The sequence below is a fragment of the Prionailurus viverrinus genome, chromosome C1, assembly GCF_022837055.1.
Source record: "Prionailurus viverrinus isolate Anna chromosome C1, UM_Priviv_1.0, whole genome shotgun sequence".
In the NCBI taxonomy this organism is placed as follows: Eukaryota; Metazoa; Chordata; class Mammalia; order Carnivora; family Felidae; genus Prionailurus; species Prionailurus viverrinus.
In genome coordinates, this window is record NC_062568.1 from 160435481 (window position 1) to 160456733 (window position 21253).

The 21253-nt window shown below is 40.7% G+C and overlaps 1 protein-coding gene across 9 annotated transcripts in view; it reads right to left on the minus strand.

Moving 5' to 3' along the window:
* Positions 1-4763: 4763 nt before the first annotated feature.
* Positions 4764-21253, minus strand: part of DNAJC6 (DnaJ heat shock protein family (Hsp40) member C6) — a 148677-nt gene continuing 132187 nt past the window's right edge. For 6 of the 9 annotated variants that reach the window (XM_047873085.1, XM_047873083.1, XM_047873082.1 and 3 more), the window contains 6 exons: positions 20053-20121; positions 18459-18578; positions 12197-12460; positions 9763-9905; positions 8033-8209; positions 4764-7105 (listed from right to left, as the gene is read on the minus strand). In XM_047873085.1, coding sequence (XP_047729041.1) covers positions 7004-7105; positions 8033-8209; positions 9763-9905; positions 12197-12460; positions 18459-18578; positions 20053-20121 — 875 coding nt within the window. In that variant the 3' untranslated portion in view covers positions 4764-7003. Of the gene's footprint in view, positions 7106-8032; positions 8210-9762; positions 9906-12196; positions 12461-18458; positions 18579-20052; positions 20122-21253 lie in introns of those variants that run through there. The other 3 variants (XM_047873084.1, XM_047873088.1, XR_007155109.1) reach the window with 3 other exon arrangements.

A 21253-nucleotide genomic window follows, 5' to 3' on the forward strand; every position in this document is an offset into this window, starting at 1 on the left:
TCGCCTTTTCCCCTCCACTCAGAGCCCCGTCCCTCTAGGTCCTAAGCCCACTCCCTCCACGCAGAGCTCCGCCCTTGCCACGCAAAGCCCCGCCCAGATCGTCCACAACTCCTCCCCCGGCTCGCAGAGCTCCGCCTACCCCGTGATCCTGGTCCTGGGCTTGCCCCGGAAATGCACTCTCAGCCTGTAAACCGGGTCTTGTTCCCGGAGCCTTTATCCCAGATCCTGAGCCCTACACATAATCTGTTAACCTGCCCTACACCCATCCTTTTCAATCCGTCGGCTGGGGCCTCGGCTCCTCCGGGACCGCTGGGTCCGCGGGCCAAGACGCTCCAAGGCAGCCAAACCAGTGCAGGTCCTGAGCTACAGAGGCCCAGCAATCGCGGTTCCTGGCTGCAAGGAATCTCGGCCTTAGGGTGGAGACCGAGAAAATGGGGAGAGGGAAGGGGGGTAATTACAACCGGTAGCGAAGGAAAGGACACTCATTTACTGAGCAGCACTTTTCTCTGAGCCCCAAGATGCGCGTGTGTGTGTGTGTGTGTGTGTGTGTGCGCGCGCGCCTGCCTGTCTGCGTTTACATGGCTGTGGCTGCAGCCGGTTTAGCTGGGGGTGAGAGCACCAGAGAACAAGTCCGTAGAAGATCTTTCTCCGAAGATGGACTTGCCTTGCTTAATATGAACTTTAGCACCTTTCAAACACTCGTTTTCTCTCTTACACCCTGGTTTATTTAGAGACACAAAGACCAATAATCTCTTTTGCTCTTGAAGCTTTCATGAACCTTTAAATAGTTATTATTCTTACACCTTGGGACCTCAAAGTCTGCAGGTAACTAAGACCAATTTAAACCTCAGAGGGCTATTTTGTATTTACTCTTCCTCACGGGAATAGAGAGTTTCTGTCTTGGTGGGGAAGATCTGGAGGAGATCTTAAAAGCCATTTGATCCAAGTGCTTTATTTTACCTTAATGGAAAGAGGCTCAGAAAAGGTAGGGCTTGCCAGCTTTTTGGAGGAGGTTGGGTTACAGGCCACTTATGCCTCATTGTAGCCAGGAACTACTGCCCCCTTTCTATTGCTTTTTCTTAATTTTCAAAGAGACTGAAAGATAAAGGGGTTCCTTTGGCTGCTTGAGAAGTACAAATTCTCATCACCACCACCTTTCAGGATCCCCATTAAGTTTACTTTTTCAAAACTGTACGGTCAAGTATTATTGTCTCAACATGTTTACCTATGAGTTCATTTTTCTAGCCCCTCCCATATCTCCTCATAGATGGAAGGTAGTTATTAAAAATATTGTGTTGCTAATACCTGGCTCATTGAAGACCCTTGCAGATCCAGAATTACATTGTACTCTGCTTTGTAGCCTGCAATCTACTCAAGATCCTTCAGAATGTCTTTTTCCCGCTTTTGAGTATTACTCCTTTCTAACAGCAGTGAAAGTATTCAGGGGGAACTGCCTGTCGGCCTTATGTTCCTTCACTATAATGCCAAGCCTGTGAGCTGCTCTAGCAAACTAATCAAACATGAGGGGATTGATTAGTTTGCTCTAGCAAACTAATCAAACATGGGAACCTCTGATGTATAGCCAGTCCATCAGAAGTACAGGTAATAACTTGCCAGAGGGCAAGGTGTGGGGAGAGGGCACTGAGCTTCCAAGCCCTCTCTAGGTGTGTCCCCTCTACCCACATCCCCAGGTGTTCGCCAACTGGAAGCTCTCTGAATGCTGTCCTTTTGGGTTTTCATGGAGGCTTCATTACATAGGTACAATGGGTTAAATCATTGGACATTGGCTATTGAGCCAACCGCCAGTCCCTCTCTCCTCCCCAGAGTTCATGAGGTAGGACTGAAAGTACCAATCCTCTAAAAATGTGGTTGGCTCAATTGGCAACCAGCCCTGATCCTTAGGCGATTTCCAAACATAATGAAATCTTTATCACTCTCTACATTTACGGAAATTCTAAGGGTTTGGGGAGCTGTAAGCCAGGAACTGTGGATGAAGACCAAATATATATACTTTGGTCATCTGAATGATCACATACATAAATCACAATATCACAGTTCTCAACAAGGTTTCTGCCTACACCATCTGTCCTTTCCAGTTTACTAAACACTATGAAGAGAAAACATCTTTCCAGAAGCTCTAACCATCTCCTGAGAACATCTCCTTTCCTTTTGCCAGATGTTGCACTGAAAAATTATTCTTCCACTTACCCATTCCATGTTTCATCAAGAATAAGAGTCCCCAAAAAAGTACATAAAACCTTAGAAGCTGAAACGTACCCCTGATTTGGATGTATAAGATCCATGTCCTCTACCGTGCTGCCTAGGACTTCTTTAAATCGTCATATTCTCTCAGAACTACTTTAAATCGTCATATTCTCTCCTTGCATTCAGTTCTCTCACACTGTAGGTTATATTATCTCCACTTTACAGATGGGAAAACTGAGGCTCAAATAGGAACTAGTAAGTAAAGAATCTGAGATAAAACTCAAAACTGTTCAACTCTAAAGTCAGTGCGTATACTACTCCATATAAATCTGTTGTAGTAATTAGAAAAACAACAACCTTTTATGTTTAACAGGGAAATCAAATCCATTTGTTAATTTTGATTTTCCCTTACATTTCTATTAGTATCTTGCATACAATTTACACAAAATATTGGTTGAATTAACAGGTAAGTTCACCATCCATAGTGCCATCTCTCCCTATCCTAACATCTAGCCTCAAACCCCAGCTCTGGATAAATGTTTCCATGCTTCCGTTTCCTGAGGTGGGATTTACAAAACATGCCTCCCAGAATTTTTTGAGAATTAAATGAGAAAACAAATCTATATAATAGCAAACTAGGGCAGTGCCTGCCAGATAGATGCAGTGGCATTATATCTATACTGGGGTAGGCTCTCAAATCAGTGCTTAAGTTAAATCCAAAGGTGATGCTACTGTTGAAATTAGTCAGTGTTAGTTTCCCTCCCTAACTGTCAACCACTTCCCTTTTTCACACAGCCATTCCCTTTACAAAACCTACAATTCAAATCTCTGCCATTTTAGGGAGACAGAACTCTATTATTCCAAGGATATAGAAATAAGGGCCAAGGCACAAGTTTCTTTTGATGCTTTTTTCTATTTGTGTTACTCCCTACAACCAACTGGAGGTTTCTATATAATTCCAGCCCCAATACTGATCTGCAAGGATACACTTTGTTCTACAGATCATTAACAATATCTACTATTTAATGAGTACTCGATAATAGTTTATATACAGTTCCTAATGCCTCCATTGTAGGGCTACTACCAATATCCCTATTATACAGGTGATAGGATTAAGTCTTAGTTTAACAAAGTTGTTGAATATGACAGCCCTGAAGTAAAAAACCAGGATTTAAATGTAGTTTTCTGGTCTCAAACCAATACCATACCATTATGCCAAATCATGGTTTATTTTAGAACAACCAAAACCGGGGCGCCTGGGTGGTACAGTCGGTTAAGCGTCCGACTTCAGCCAAGTCACGATCTTGCGGTCCGCGAGTTCGAGCCCCGCGTCAGGCTCTGGGCTGATGGCTCAGAGCCTGGAGCCTGTTTCCGATTCTGTGTCTCCCTCTCTCTCTGCCCCTCCCCCGTTCATGCTCTGTCTCTCTCTGTCCCAAAAATAAATAAACGTTGAAAAAAAAATTAAAAAAAAAAAAAAAAGAACAACCAAAACCTATTTACCTGACCTAAATTTCCCCATAGATGTTTCCAGTAGGGAAACTGTCCTGTTGCTGTGATAACTGTTTATGGAATTTAGTGTTTGTGTTCAGTCCTTATACAATGGTGTCTCATCAGTGGCATTAGGATCCAACTTGAACATTCTTCCAGACAGAGACAGTAAAAGAATGATTCAAATGCTTTTCATTTGCAGCATGTGCTTCCAAATGAACATGCTGCTTCTATCCTTAAGAACTGAAATACAGTTGACCCTCGAACAACACAGTTTTGAACCACACAGGTCCATTTATACGTGGATGTTTTTCAGTAAATACAGTACAGTACGGTAAATGTATTTTCTCTTCCTTATGATTTTCTTAACATTTTTTTTCCTCTAGGTTATCTTACTGTAAGGATACAATATTCTCGAATACAGAACATTATACTGTATACAGTATATATATGTATACATGTATATGTGTCAATTAACTTTATGTTATCATTTATATGAAGTCAATCAACTTTATGTTATCATTGAGGCTCCTAGTCAACAGTAGGCTATTACTAACTAAGCTTTGGAGGAATCAAAAGTTATACATGGATTTTTGACTACATGTGGGGTCAGAAACCCTAATCCCTGCATTTTTCAAGGGTCAGTCCTGTTTACTATGACAAAGTCCCAGACTTCCAAGATCAATTTCTTTGCCTCAGCATACAAACGCAGCTTTGAAAATTCATTAATATTCTATCCAGGAGACCAGGATTTCTATGCCAATTCTTTTTGAAACGTAGTGTTTATGTAGCATGATCGTGTGTGTGTGTGTGTGTGTGTGTGTGTGTGTGTGTGTGTGTAGGGGAAAGGGTGGTAGTGGAGGTGGTTAATGTATAAATCCAGAAATCCTATCAGATTACATTTCGGTGCAAATGTATTAAATGTTTTCATGCTCTTTTCCCGTTAATTTTCTAAAAAGCGAATCATGTCAGAAGGTATAACTCAAACCTGTCATTATATTCCCAAATATAACTTAGGTTATATTTAGTGCAAAAATAACTTAGGTTTCTACAAATATTTTTGAGCCTTTTAATATACATTACAAATATTTTAGACCAATCACATTTTGTTGTGTGTAACTTATTTACAAAACAAAAAATATATTACAATAACATGAATGAAACAGTGAATCTGATCAACAACAAGCTTTGTCACAACCAGATATTTAAAAGGAATGCAAAAATCTGTTGGTCTGCATATGTTAAGAGTTTTGAGATAAATAGGGGTCCAGAATTATAATGTATCTGGAAAAGAGATGACGGAAATCCCAAATTTAATAAGTTAGGTAAGATTCTTTCTCATTGCTAATTACATAATGTTTAATGATGTTTTAAACTGTGAACATTGATGAATTATCCAAACATGATACAAAGCTAATAGAGTTCTATCATTTCAAAATGTACGTGACATTCACATAATATCCTTTTAATTATTATCATTATATACTGTAGTTCACACAATATCTACAAATGTGAATGAGAAAAAAAAAAAACCAGGTCACAGCAACATGTCTCACATTCCAATTTTAAATAAGACAAGCACATACTGGTTCAAACATTATTTCATAATACGTTAATAAATAACACCTAGTTTGTTATGGTTACCTTGACGGTTTACAGCTGTATATTTAAAAGGAGAACATTTTCTGTGAGTTTCACATTGTCAGTAAAGGGTAAAATAAATAATAAATATTTATAATAAAAAAAAAAAGGAAAGGGAGGAAGAGAAAGAAAGCAAGCAAGCAAGAAAAAAAGAGAGAGAGATTTCTATACAGAACATGAAGTATTTTTGACATGCTGCTTTTCTGGTACAGTTTGCCACAAGAAAATTAAAATAGGAACAAAAAAATGATTGTCTTTTAAAAACAACTTTTGAAAGCTTTTCACCATATTGAGCATGAACCTTTTAAGATTAGCATGGAAATCTTTTTGCCCATCTGCTTTGCATATATATACTATGCACATCATGGATGTGCACACCAAAAGAGATCCCCCTCAAGTCACGGGATGGCAACTGCTGATCCCTCAAAATGAGGAACAGCCAAAACACTGAAGTGCAATCCAACCAGTGTGAAGTCTGCAAAGGTTTCATTCTTACTTTGCTTTCACAGATGTCCCTGCATGAATGTTGTTCCTGTAGACCCCCGACTACTTTTAAAACACTAACCCCCACTGTAATAATCCAAGGGATCCAGTTTCAACAGGTGGGGAGGAGAACATGGTCCCTCCAAGCAAATCCTGACCAGCCATCTGACTCGGTCCGGTACGAAGGTGAGCACAGCTCTCCCGCTCCAACTGCACCTGTCTCGTCACTGGTGTTGTGTTGTTTTCTACTCTCTTACCACAACCACTCACAAAACTAGAGGACAGGGACTCCTTACTAGACACTGGTCCTGATACGTTGTGGTGTGCCAAACTGCTTTACAACCTGTTTCCAGCTAAAAATATTTTCTTGGCTAAGCAAAAGGAAGAGCATGAAGCCTTATGACAAAATGATAAGTTTCTTCCAAATCAGGTTTAGAGTTGAAGTTACGTCCTTAAGACATTTTCTTTAAGCAACTACAGTTTTCTAGGGAGAGGAAGGTAGCAGCCCAACTTTCTGACCAGGAACAAAGATTTCTCTCTCCACAGAGTCCCTGTTTTCTTCAGTCAGCATTTGCACTAATTTTTAGCTTATCCAGGGTTGGCAATCACTGGATTGTAATACAATCACTTCCCACAATTTACATTGTCCTTTTGACCCAAAGACGTATACAGTATTATGCTAAAGACCATTGTAAATTTCCACAAAAATAAAATACTTGGTGGTTGTGTTCCTAAAGTCAATGTAAAGCCATGGCTTTAATGCCATCTTCCCAAGAAAATCTAAAAACCATTAGTTAAAATCCACCATGTACTTCTATTATCATAGCTTTTGCTCATTAATCCTATTCTCAGACAATGAGATGGGTGTTATGCCTTTGGTGGCCTCTGGTTTCCATTTCCCCACAAAATGCTGAGTCTGCCCCCCCAAAGGGCAGGCTGGAATGTAGGAACTCCACAAGGTCCTCTGACTAAAAGTTCCTTCCCTGCTCTGGACCTTTTATGGTGGGGACTTGAGGAAATAAACATCCACATTCCTTATCAATGAGTAATTAATTCACGAGTAATTTAACAGTTTAGTACTGGATACATGTTACTGGAGTTTTTGGTTCACCTGTGAAAACTTCAGAACTGTGACACACACTAAGCATTAGCACAGGTCTGCAGCAGAAATGGAAAAGCTCAAAAACTAATACAAGGGCTTTTGACCTTGGTTTTCAAACTCAGACCAGGCATCATTGAGCTCCATAAAAATCATCTTTGCATATTGTTCATAGGGTTGCCCAGTAGCCTATAGAAAAAAGAAAAAAGAACAGCAAAACACATTAGATACTACAGACTGAAATTTTATTTGTATTAAAATTTTCACTGCTAATATGTGGGCTCTAAGTAATTGAAATGTTTTTCTATTAGGCCATTTCTTATTTTATAGCTCACTCTATGTGATCCTAATTATTATAACCTCCCCAAAACTCTCTCCCCTTAGAAATTCACATATGGTGGCTCAGTCTGTTAAGCGTCCGACTCTTGATTTCAGCTCAGGTCATGACCTCATCGTTCGTGAGATCAAGCTCCGCATTGAGCTCTATGCTGACAGTGTGGAGCTTGCCGGGGATTCTCTCTCTCTCCCTCTCTGCCACTCCCTCGCTCGTGTGTGTGCATTCTCTCTCTCTCTCTCTCTCTCAAAAATAAATAAATAAACTTTATTTAAAAATTGGAAAAAAAAACTAGTCAGTGATAAATCATATACCTAGGGAAAGCCCTCCCATTCCATTATTGTAATATATAGTTTAATTTCTTCTCTTGCTTCATAAAGTATAACTATTTGTTTAAATACTTGATGTTAGGGGCGCCTGGGTGGCGCAGTCGGTTAAGCGTCCGACTTCAGCCAGGTCACGATCTCGCGGTCCGTGAGTTCGAGCCCCGTGTCGGGCTCTGGGCTGATGGCTCAGAGCCTGGAGCCTGTTTCTGATTCTGTGTCTCCCTCTCTCTCTGCCCCTCCCCCGTTCATGCTCTGTCTCTCTCTGTCCCAAAAATAAATAAACGTTGAAAAAAAAAATTTAAAAAAAAATAAATAAATACTTGATGTTAGCCCATGGACTTTATCATTTAAATGGACTAATAACCAGAAAATTGAGAGTATAATGTTTTAATACATGGTCATAAGCTAATGAAATAAGGAGCAGAGAAGTGCTCTTCCAGGGAGGATCATACTCACTTTATCTGGGTGCACCACCAGCACAGCCTTCCTGTATACCTTTTTCACCTGCTCAGGTGTTACCAGGTCAGCCATGCCAACTGGTTTCCACTTGGTCTCCCCAGCCCACAACACAGTGTGCATCGTGGACAGAAGTGCTCTGATATTTCTCTCTTTACCTTCAATCCATTCCAGAATCTGTAAACGCAGAGGGAATTAGGAAATAGAAATGTTTTCAAGTCCCTAAGGTCTCCGCTTAGCCTCTGGAAATGGCTTCTGCCCCAACAACATTAACCACATGGGGCACTGTGCATGCTCCAAGCTGTTTTCTCTACCTAGGATAATTTTTCACCTCCTACCTTGGGTTGCCTGTTAACCCTTCATCATCCTTTAAAAGCCTGCTCAGGAATTTCATACCATTTGCCTTTGAGAGCTTGAATCCCTTCCTCTCTACCCCACCCCAGAGTTAATCTCACTCCTAAAGCATGAACTCCATGGGGGCACAGACCGTGTCCATTTTGGTCTCTGCTATCTGCCTCTGTCTGGTATAGTATCTGGCACACACACACTAAATAAATATCCCGGTGCGGGGGGGGGGGGGGGGGATTTCTCTGGGCTAATCCCTTAAACATATTTCTATCTTAATATGTGCTATATTTTGTCATAATCACCCGTGTGTGTGTGTTTTTCCTTGCCATTAGGCAGAGCTGTTTGAGAAAAGGTACTGTTTCTTACCAAGACTATAACTCAAGAGACAAATAACATGACTGCTTCAAAATACAGCTTTAAAAGAAAACTCGAAAACTGTTAAATGAATTAATCCAAGTAGTAATATGAATGTTCACAGTTTGAGTCTTCTCAGGTTGCACAAATGAGGTGATTAAGTTGAAGGGTTTATAAGAGCACACCAGCATTTAGCACATAGTAGGAGCTCAGTGTGTACGTTGGTGAATGAATGGTTTAGCCAAGGTTAATAATGCCTACTCTCCCAAGCAACTAAATACCATGTACCAACTAAACAACTGAGCATCATTTAAAAGACATAAACTATTTTCTTCTATAGAAAAAATTGTCAGAGTTTGCCTAGTGAACAAATGTTGTCAAGATGGAGCACAGAGCTTTGGAAGAAATAGAAAGTCTCGGTAGCGTTACATGAAGCAAAAAGTAAATGCAAACCAAGGATCCTATATTGTATTCAAAAGAGAATCTAAGAATCTATGTATCCTTCACAAATGTTCAAATCTGTCTGGAAATATGTTACATTTTTTTCAAAATGTGTAAGATGGACTGGCTGTGCTAGTCCTGGTTTTGGAAACCCTTTAATGCGGTAGCAGATTAGAGCCCCATCTCCCAGTTCATTCTGGCATCAGCATACTTAGTATTTTGTCACATAGGAATTCAACCTCTCCGTCTGTCAAGAACATTCCAATTCTCGTGATCTTTACAAAACTCTTCCACTACCTCACACAATACATCCACATAATGAAACCACCCTTTTCTTTCCAAGCTAAACTGGGAGTAGCTGGTTGGCAAATCTTTTTTAATGGGGAAATATTCTTTTTTCTGCAAATCCAATCTTACCTAGACTTCTAGAATCAAAACAGATAAAAGTAGAACTGCTCTGGCTGAAAGTGGATGGAGGGAAGCAGTGAAGAAGCTGGGAACCAGGAACACTGAAGGCTCCATACCCATAACCTTGTCACAGGACTTTTTCACACAGAATAATCACCCTGGGGCAGGAGCTCACACACCTTTAATTTCTCAGGATCCATTTCCTTAGCCATTTCTTCCTTTCTCATCTCAGCTATTGTTCGAGGCCCCTTTTTGTCTTTGTGTGCATTGAAACCTTGACCAGAAAGTAGGTCTTCAAAGTCAGCTGCTTTTTGTTTCCCTTCTGCAATATAAGTTTTAAAAAGAAATCATTATAGTCTCTACTCTTAAACATAAAATCATATCACCTCATAACACTTAAGAGTCTTCAAGGTGCTTTCACATATATTAATCCTCTGACACTTAACCCAGTGAGTAGGGTATGAGACTGTCATGCCCATTTGGCAGATGAGGAAAATGAGGCTTGAAGAACCTAAGAGATTTTTCCAGAATCATATACCATATCCACAGCAAAGCTAGAACTCAAGGCTGGATTGTTACAGTAAATCCAACTCCATAACACCATTTCCACCATATCATCTTTTTATAGCTGAAAATACTCATGATGCACCCCCACCCCACCCACCCCAGTTATACAACTAGTTAGTATCAGTGATGGGACTAACACTGGGTTTTGGTACTTGAAGTCCACGTATGCCACCACTTTCCTGACCATGCCCAGTTCTAGTCCTACCCACTGACAGCTCTAGCCCATCATTCCGCTCTTTTCCTCCAAGTCTGGCTGTGGCCTCACAGTCTTTCTCAATGTTTGGAGAGGCAGCCTAGCTTGATGGCAAAGAGCAAAGTCTCTATAGCTGGACTCCCCAGGCTTGAATTACAAGCCTGGACTCCCCAGGCTTGAATTACACTTATCAGCAGTGGGACCTTGGGGCAAGTTACTTATTATCCTCCGGCCTCAATTTCCTCATCTGTAAAACAGGGATGGTGTTAACAATACTACTTACCTCACAGGGTTGTTGTAAGAATTGAGAAGTTAACATTTTCAGGAGTTTAGAATAGTGCCTGATTATTTAAATGTTTATCAAATTAAAACAAAACAGAACCAAAGCACAGCAGTCCATGCTTGTCAATGCCCATCAACCAAAGTTGACATCTGGATTGAAAGCCACTTGCCATCTCTATACCATAAGACGTTCTGGACACACACCCACACATGCACACACTAAATGCAAGTGCTCTGAGATGAGGGAATCTGCCTGTCTTGTTCACTTCCATAATTTCCAAAGTTTTCTACACTTAAGATGCTACATAAATATCTGCCGACTGCTGACAGTTACCCTACATCTACTCAAAATAAAAATAGAGGGGGAGCCACAAGACTCTATGGAACTGTGCAAGCAATACCCATCGTGAACCAAAGAACAAACGTGATGTTACATATTCCCGGCAAAAGAGTCCCTGTCATGTTATTATTTTGAGAAGGTACCTGTGTTGTATCAAGTAGAGTGTGGCAGTTAAGAGGAGGGGTTCTGGAGCTGAATTGCCTGGGTTCAAATCTTGGTTCTGTCACTTACAGCTGTGTGGGTTTAAGAAATTACTTCATTTATCTCTGTCACAGATTCTTCATCTACAACATGGAGTTGGTTTTGAAGATTATATGAAATAATGCGTGAAACTACTTAGAACAGCACCTGACATACAGCAAGCACTCAACGTTAGCTACAGTTACTAGGAAAAGTAGAATTTCCTTTTCCATGTTCTACAGAGAGAAAGGCCTGTTTCTTCACCACGCCCCTAAAGACTCAGCTCTTGAGTATGACCAAATCAATTGAGATGGGAAATATAACAGGACTTTTGACAAACTCAAATTTAACCATTGCTGCTATGCAAAATACAGTATTTTTTTACTTGTTACCAAGAATCTCATTCAAAAAAAAGAAAAAAGAAGAGACTGAATCCTATCCAGAGTACCCTCTAGCTTTAGCTGTTGGCCCATTTTGTGTTCTTTTAACTTTCTTCTCAGAAGAGAGGAAAAAACCATGTAGGAAACCCAGTGATCTGAAACATCTGCCAACCAGAGCATAAGCAAGATAAATGTCCCAAGACATACACCCTCTTCTGATGAGGATCCAAGGGCAAATGTGAACACAGAGCTTACAAGGCTCCCAACTCTTCTCCTCTCCCCCCTCTTCCAAAGGAATAACAGTTCAAGATCCAGCCGCTCCACCACTCACACCCATTCAGTATTCGTTTAGTGCTTCTTGCACGCCAAGCCCCCAGCTAGGTGCTAATGATCACATGACACCATACCTGCTCTCCATCAGGGGTCAGTGTGGAAAGAGACAGACACGTGCACTAGCCTAAGTCACAAAATGATGTGATGAGTGTCAAGAGCATGGTAAACCCAGGTGCTTCAGGCACAGAGTGGGAGGGAGGGATCCTGTTGTATCTCTACAACGAAAGATGGACTCAGAAAATACTGGAATTGTTTTCTGTCTCCTTCTTCAGGCATACATACAGGTAGCATGACAACACAGGCTACCCTATAGTCAGGCTACACGCCATCACCCTTACCCAAATTAGCTGATCCTTTCCCACGTTCATTCTGCCCCCCAGGCACGGCCGAGAAGCTCACATTGTAGTTGGGTCGGTTCTGGGGAGAGGAGTGGGACATGCTGGGCTGTGGCTTGGACTGTGTCTGCTGCCAGTTGTAGCCACCTCCCTGCTGCCACCCTCCACCCATAGGCTGCGGAGATGCCTTCTGCGGTGAGCTGAGAGGCGCAAATCCTCCACCCAGTCCAGTTGGTGTGGTGGGTTTGCTGGCAAAGGAAGAACTACCTATGGAAACATAGAGGGAGGGAGGGAGAGAGAGAGAGAGAGAGAGAGAGAGAGAGAGAGGAATGCTGTTTTGAGTAACCTCTAGTTCTATGTCCCAAGTTTTTGTTTTCAGTGACTTTAGTGGAAATTACCTTGACTGATGGCACAATTAACCTTCCTAATAATTAAAGGAATTGCAGGCATATATTTCCTTTAATCCCCACAGTGATGTTTCTAGGTGTATATTAATAACGCCATCTTTTTCTTCAGATATACAAACCACAGTTCAGAGCAGCTGAGTGATTTTCTCTAAGTCACACAGCCAGCAGTGGCAGAACTGGGACTTGAATCCAAGTCTTGGACTCCAAGCCAGAAAAGCCCTGTCTTTTCCCACACTGCCATGTCTCCTCTCCTTCCCACCTTATAAGCACATTCTATTTCTCACTGGGGAAAAAAAAAATAACAACTACCGAATTGACAAGAAGAGAGAATAAAAGAAAATACATTCATTCACCAAGGTACTACTTAAACTTCAATGATCACGATTAATCATTGTTTGTTGTAAGTACAAACATGGTTAGTGCCTGTGAGTAAACAAAGATGTTTTGAAAATTCACAAGTAGGTTTCAATTTCACACTTCTTGCATTTCATTGCAGAACACATTCAACACAGCCAGCACTATGGCAACTTTGAACTGGGCAAAGGATCTTACTCAAGCTTTAAAAAAAATGATTATTACTTTGTGCCAGGAATTTAAGTAGAATTCTGATTCCACAATCTCCTAACTTTTAAGTACTCACTGCATTCGTGCTGGGCTGTTTCCAAAATACAAAGACGAACAGTGTCTTGTGTTTAAAGAGGTAAAATGAGAAACTGAAATGTGGTGATCTCTAGGAAGCCTTTCGTGCACCAAACCCAAAGTAACAATGATAATAAAATAACTAATATGCATGTACAAAATACTTTTGTGTCTATTACTTCCTTCAGTCTATACAACACTCTTAGGGAGATAGGTAGTACTACTGACCCCACTCTAAAAATGAGGAAATCCAAAGTTCAGAGAAGTTTCCTGACTTGCTCATGATCTAGTTAACGGAGCTGAGTCTTGACTATAGGCATCCTTCCTCCAAATGTCATGCTCATTTGCTGCACCCATAATCCCTAATTCCTCCCCAAATCTCTGAGCCTGTCACTACAAATTATCCCTTACCATCTCTTCTTTCTAGAGATCTCTCCCTTTGCTTTGATCTGGGGCTCCTCCTTCTTTCCCCAGTGGGAATGCTGTATAATGGACCCTGGAACTTGGAGTCAATCTGAGTTTGAGTCTCAGCTTTATCACCCATTCATGCACACACTTATTCATCCATCCGTACATTCACTCATCAGTATTTACAGAGCATCTGTGTGCCATATAAAGTACTGGGCATTGGGAATATGGTCTATGGAGAATCCCTGCTCTTCCGAAGCTCAGTGAAAAAACTTCCCCTCCTTGAGTCTCAGTTTCATTTGTAAAACCAGAACTACATCTATGTTACAGGTATACCATAAAGACACAAAGGCTATATGAATATATTTCACAAACCCTGAATTAAGCAAATTAAGAGACATTATACATTATAATACAATGCAAGTTCATATGCCCAGAATACACTGAAACATCGTAAGGGCTTAATAAATACTTGGTAACAGGAAAAGGTGACGACAGAAGCTCTGAGGCTTGGCATTGCCCCCTGTCAGTGCATAACTTAGCATGAAGCGTCTCTTCATGAGGACCTGGGCCCTCCTGCCAACAGCACATCAACATACACCTTAGGCTGGGTATTCATTCTGCACTGGAATTTCATTTTACAGTCTAAGGATGCTTACTATCTTCCTTCTGATATATATACATTATTTAATTAAATAAATATGGAAACGCCTAAACACTAAAAAAAAGCTTCCTTATTTGCATTACACTGCCATTTATTCATTCATTTATAAAACACTATCGAACATCCTTCACACGCTAGGCTGCAGACACGGTGGTGAAAAGACAAATGCAGATCCTGTTCTCAAGGGGCTCGTCAACATTGTAGGACTTTCTGATGCCCACTCTTCCAGAATCTTCTCTTCCCATGTTCAGAAATTTAATTTTTAATGCTACCGGAGCAGGGAACTGACAAAAATGCAAAGCAGCTGCTAAACCCAGAGGCCACTGCTATCCTCATTAAAAGCTACAGCAGTTGGTTATCGGCTGTGGTTGGGCATTACCATCACCTGGGGAGCTTTTAAAACTCCCTATATTCAGGCCACCGCCAGACCAATTAGATCATAATGTCTATGGGAGGAACTAAGGCACTGCTGTATGGAACAGAATTGTTCAATGTGAAAACACCTTTAGGAGAAGGACACTGTCTTTTGTCTTTTCTGAACTGCTGCTATGTAATTTGGAAGTTTGATTTTAATCTTCAAAGCAACTGCCTAGGTGTCAAAAATTCTGGCTTGTAGCCCTGCTTATACACCTGTTCACTGTGTGGCTTTAGGAAAGTCCCTTAAGTTTCCTAAGTTACGTGACTTGAATCATGCAGGAATTTAGGAAACTAGTTTTCCCAGCGACTATAAGAATTAATTACATTTCAAAAATGACAAAGAATTCCTGAACTCCTCCCAACAGGTTGGTTGTTGTAGTGATATGGGTGTCGCTATTCTGAAATTTTTGTTGTGTGGCAATTAATGTTGTTGAGATCCAGGGAAATGGAAAATACATATGTGGAAAAGGGCAAGACAAAGGAGCCCCCCGTGTATTGGATGGAATTATATATGTAGCTATATCCACACATCTCCTATCTCTATCTAGCTACTGAAAGGCAGAGCAATGACTCCCACCCCAGTACCAATGAACACACTTAGTGCACAGATCCTGGTTTCCGAATATCATTCTCCACAAAAAGGAATAAGGATTCCTTGGGGAATGACTGATTCTAGGACTGGGGAGAAAACATTTCACAACAAGCCTAGAACATCTTGTGCCGTTAAGAAAGAAAGTTTTCAAAAAATGATGAATTTGAGTGAAAAGAACACAGAATCCACGTTAAAAAAAATTAAAAAAAGAAAAAAATTAAGGGGCGCCTGGGTGGCTCAGTTGGTTAAGCGGCCGACTTCGGCTCAGGTCATGATCTCACAGTCCGTGAGTTCGAGCCCCGCGTCGGGCTCTGTGCTGACAGCTCAGAGCCTGGAGCCTGTTTCGGATTCTGTGTCTCCCTCTCTCTGACCCTCCCCCGTTCATGCTCTGTCTCTCTCTGTCTCAAAAATGAATAAACATTAAAAAAATTAAAAAAAAAAAGAAAAGAACACAGAATCCAGAAAAAAGGGGATTTCACAAACCAAACCAAATCTTAGACATGAACATTAGAGAAAATAATGACAGTAATGAATCAAAAAAGAATCTATTAGGCCATTCTGATGAGAGACAGAGAGAGAAAGAAAAGGAATTTTTTTTTTACAGTGCCAATTAATATATGTAGAAAGAAGGGAGGAATCAGAAAAATCACAATTCTGCAACCATTGCAGTAATAACTGCTTCAGGCAAGAATCATTAATGACTGCTAAAACCAGTAGCTAAATCAGATAGAGAATAGAATATTCTCATATAGGGTAGTCGCAAATTATCTCCTCCAGCTAACTCATCAATTACAAAGGGAAAAAATAATAACATTATGATAAAGAAGCCTGGCAGATACCCTCTTAGGGAAGTGATCAAAGTTAATACCAAACCTAAATTGAGACTTTCTCAACTGGCCTCTATCCTTCAAGGATCAATGTCATGAAAGGCAAAAAAAAAAAAAAAATAGGCAAAGGAATGATTCTGGATTAAAGTTGCCTAAAATGACATGATGTCTAAATGCAAGACGTGATGCTGGATTTTTAAAAGGAACTTCCTATAAAGATCATCTCTTCAGAGAGGCCTTTCCTAACCACCTGATACCTGAAATAACACCCCAGGCCATCTATCACTCACCATCCCTCTCTGCTTTTTTTCTTTCATAGCACTTAGCACAGGGCTTAGGAGTGTGAGCTCCAGAGCCAGACATCATGGTGCTGAAAACCCATGACTCAGGAGTGTGACCTAATCGTTTGTGCCCCAGTTTCCTCATCATCTGCAAAATGAGGATAACAGTCTCTACTTCAAAAGACTATTGGGGGGTGGTGCCTGCGTGGCTCAGCTCGTTAAGCATCCACCTCTTGATTTCAGCTCAGGACATGATCTCACAGTTCATGAGTTCGAGCCCCACATCAGGCTTTGTGCTGACAGCATGGAGCCTGCTTGGGATTCTCTCTCTCCCTCTCTCTCTGCCCCTCCCCCTGCCTTGCTCTCATGCGTGTGCTTTCTCTCTCTCTCTCCTCTCTTTCTCTCTCTCTCAAAATAAACTTAAAACAATTGTTTTAAAGATTATTCAGGATAGGGGCACCTGGGTGGCTCAGTTGGTTAAGTGTCTGACTTCAGCTCAGGGCATGATCTCATAGTTCATGAGTTCGAGCCCTGCATCGGGCTCTATGTTGTCAATGCAGAGCCTGCTTCAGACCCTCTGTCCCCCTCTCTCTTTGCCCCTCCCCGACTTGTGCTTGCTTGCTCGCTCTCTCTCTCTCTCAAAAATAAATAAACATTAAAAAAAAGATTATTGGGGAGATTAAATGAAACGTAAAACACTTAAAATAGTGCCTGGCACACAGTAAAGCCCCAATAAACATTAATTGTTATTTTTATTTGACATTATATCACATATTTATTCATTTACTATTTCATTCCTCTTCTAGCATATAAGCTTTAGGAAAGCAGGAATGTTGTTTTGGTTTTTCTTGTTTGGTTGGTTTTTATTAAGACAATGTTTTATTAAGACACAGAAGGCACTTAGTAAATAGTTGTGGAATGAATAAAAAAATGAACAGTGAATAAGATTTTATTTGAAGCAGAATTTCACCTGTTATTATTTTAAAATTTGAAACTTACATTAAGAAGGAAGAGAAAGGAAAAGGAGAGAAAGGAAAATGATTTTAAGAGTTATTAAAAGAAAAAACAATTCTAAAGAGGGCATGATGGAAGGTTAAGATTCCAATACAATTACTGGCAAAAATGGAGTCACGTTCTTATTCCCTTAAGACAATTTAGCTCTAAATGCCTCATAAGGGCTCTCTTGAGAATCTAAACTATCAATATGGCCAATTCAAAACTGTGTGTGAGGGCTATCTCCACCCCCTTATTCAACTCTGCACTGCACGTAGAAGAAAGGAAAAAGGACGAAGAAAAGGTTTCATAATATGCTAGTCCAACAAGCTGTTCCTTGAAAAAAGGTTCCTTGGTGAGATAGAAGAGAACCCTACAAACTGTATCCTTTTGGGGAAACTCACCAAGAACAGGTACGCTCAGAAGTTTTTGCAATAATCCAAGTCCACAAAATTTAGCAACTTAGCGCCTCCAAAATCACTTGTTCATGGAACACTTATCCCTCAAAAATGATCAACATATGATGAAAAACACTTTGAGAATTCTATACAGAGTCTATTTTCTGTATGGAATTTTACAAACTAAGCAGAGAGCACTGTAGTCAGTGGAGAGAAGAGGGATGCCAGTGTGAGGATCTCAGGAGGAACATTACAGGAAGGCCTGTGCATGGCTGGCCCTATACGTCACAAATCTATACGACTGGCCTCTTCTCTCAGCATTTCCGTACACATTCATTACCTTTGCTGTAGCCAAACTGTGTTGTGAGGTACTCCTGGAAGTTCTGGCTGTACTCATGCTACTAAACCAAAATTAGGCACTGGACAAACTATTTTAGAGGGGTTAGTTCCAACCCAGTACTTGGGGCCTGTTTCCTTTTTTTAAAAAGCCAGTCTCAGGTTTTAGAGCATTGCTTAAGAATACGTACTATTCTAGGTCCCAGGTAACAATATCAGCTTGTTGTAACACCAAAGATTTAGATGTGAGGCTTTGTAGCCATAAGTAAATGTTACTAATATCTTAACCTGTTGAGTTCATACCTAGAGTCCCAAGGTCAGCAAAAGGATCCAGAGTCTGCGGTTTGTTTTGATGCGTGGGCGTGCCATGCGAGGATCCTGTTGGGCTGGTGGCAGCTGACTTGCTTCCCATTCCAAAGCTTCCTGAAAAGGAAATAAAATCATTGAAAATGAGTTAGTTGTCGGAGGCTGAATTCTGGAATTCAGAAATCCAGGGCTACTGCTCATTTTACCTCTTAGGGGAAATTAGGACAGGGTTTGCAAAGATGTTACAAGTTGCTAGTGAGTAGTGGCCTGGAGCAGGGACAGGGAACAGAGGAGGCATATGTCATTTCCTAGCCATCCCTGCAAACTACTACATCCAATGTTAACCTCTCATCTCACCTGACTCCATTATTTCCTCTGGGATTTGGAGTCAGGCCTGGCTCTGAATGCCACTTCCTAGCTGAGTAACTTTTGGCATGTTGCTTAACTTCTCTGAGCTTCAACATTTTCTCCCTGGTTAAATTAAAGAAACAGCAACTGCTCCAAAAAGTTGCTGTGGTAAACATATAGTATGTGTGTGTGTGTGTGTGTGTATGTGTGTTAACCCGCACAGCATTGGAAATGCAATCACATGAAGATGGCTCTCAAGAAATACCATACTAGCCATGAGAAAGAGAATTTATTTATTACAGACAAATTCAGCCCTAAAACAAACCCTTTGTTGAGAAAGACTATTCAGGGGCACCTAGGTGGCTCAGTTGGTTGAGCACCAACTTTGGCTCAGGTCATGATCTTGCGGTTCATGGGTTCGAGTCCTACATCAGGCTCTGTGCTGACAGCTCGGAGCCTGGAACCTGCTTTGGATTCTGTGTCTCCCTCTCTCCCTGCGCCTCCCCCACTCATGCTCTGCCTCTCTCTCTCTCTCTCTCTCTCTCTCTCTCTCTCTCACTCATTCAAAAATAAAATAAACATAAAAATTTTTTAAAAAAAGAAAGAAGACTATTCAGATTATTCAGTACCTACTCTATGCCAGAAAATTTCATATGAACTATTTCACTTATACAGGGGTGCCTGGGTGGCTCAGTTGGTTGTGCATCCGATTCTCGATTTTGGCTAGGTCATGATCCCAGGATTGTTGGATTGAGCCCCACATCAGGCTCCGCACTGAGCATGGAGCCTGCTTAAGATTCTCTCTCTTTCTCCCTCTGACCCCCCAGCCTCTCTCTTTCTCTCTCTTTAAAATAAAAAAAAATGTATATTAGAAAAAACATGTAGCTGTGTGGGACAAGAATTATAAACCCTATTTTATGGATTTAAAAAACAGAGGTTCAGGCTTATAAAAAAATCCAAGTGTCGCTAAGTGGTTGAGTTAGCTGTATACCCAGATTTGTCTAATTCTATTGTCAAGACAGACATTCAGCAAATGAAACTGAGAATAGTTATAAATAATGTATAAAACACACTATTGTCATGCCATCAAAGGCAGTGTGAAAACCTCCATGAGAATGTGAGTCTTTAGGAAATTACATAGGTGAGCTATATGATACTCTATAAGTACTCATTATAGCCTCAGTGAAGGATTATGCTTTAGCAGTTGGCTAAATACGCACAAAAATAACCTGTTGACTTATACCTGGTTTGGTATGCCAATCCCAACCTCCCGAAACATCTGGCTGAATGTTCACAGCAGGTGTACTAGACGCTGCAGAAGAAATGGGGAGAAGAGAAAGAATCGTCACAAAATAACTGAGAACCCACTTTTCGGAGTTCACACAGATAAATACTGTCCCTTCCATGAAGCCTGCATGACCTGCCATGGCCCCACATGATTCATCTCCTTCTGAGCGCTCCAAACATTTTGCAATATTGATATCTTTGGGTCTCCATGTATGGTTACTTACGTGACAGTTGGTAGAACCCATATACTCTTTGTTACTCTTCCTTCTTTGGCTTACCTATATTTTACTTCCATCCACACTTCGAATTATAACTGTGCATATGTCTGTCTCCATTAAATTGTTAGCTCCTTGAAGGCAAGAACTATCTTATTCACCTTTGTGTGTCCCACCTCTACATTTAACACAAAGTCAGTGGCCAATAAGAAAAGATGAAAAGAAACTTAAGCTCAATTTGCCTTAAGCTGGTATTAATAAGTGTAGGAGAGCCATGATCAGCTTAGAACTGAAATTTTGTTTTCTCCTCTGCTGTGACTGAACAAAGAATGATGAGTCAGTCAGAACATGTACTGAGCAACTATACATCATCCACCATGCTGCTGTCAGAGAGAGTCTACTGTCACTCAAAACAAATTTACTGCAGCTTCAAAAGAAATCATACTGGCCCCTCTCAAAATTCCAAATGCAGGATTTAAAAGAAATGTTCAGCTACAAAGAATCAGGTATATTAGAGGAATACACATTGGTAGAGTAAGTTTTTTCTGAACCTATAAAATCCAAATAAGAAACAAGGTCCCATAAGAAAGAATTTATTTCTAAGGCATCTGTAGGTTCTGTCCATAAAATCAGTGGGTAAAATGCAAACATTAAACTTACATGGCAGATAGTACTAAACACACACACACACACACACACACACACACACACACACGCACACACACACCCCACCACCACCAGAGCACCAAAATTAGTACTACCAAGTCTTGTATTGGTCTGTACAAGACTTCTTGTACTTTCCCATCATTAAGTTAAAAAGAACATGTCCTTATCAGCCATAAGAGTTCTTTCCTTTCTATTCCTCTTCTACCATAGTAACCCACGAAAAATGTGATGGAAATCAATTTCACTAACACTTGCTATTTAATTTCTTTAACTTCT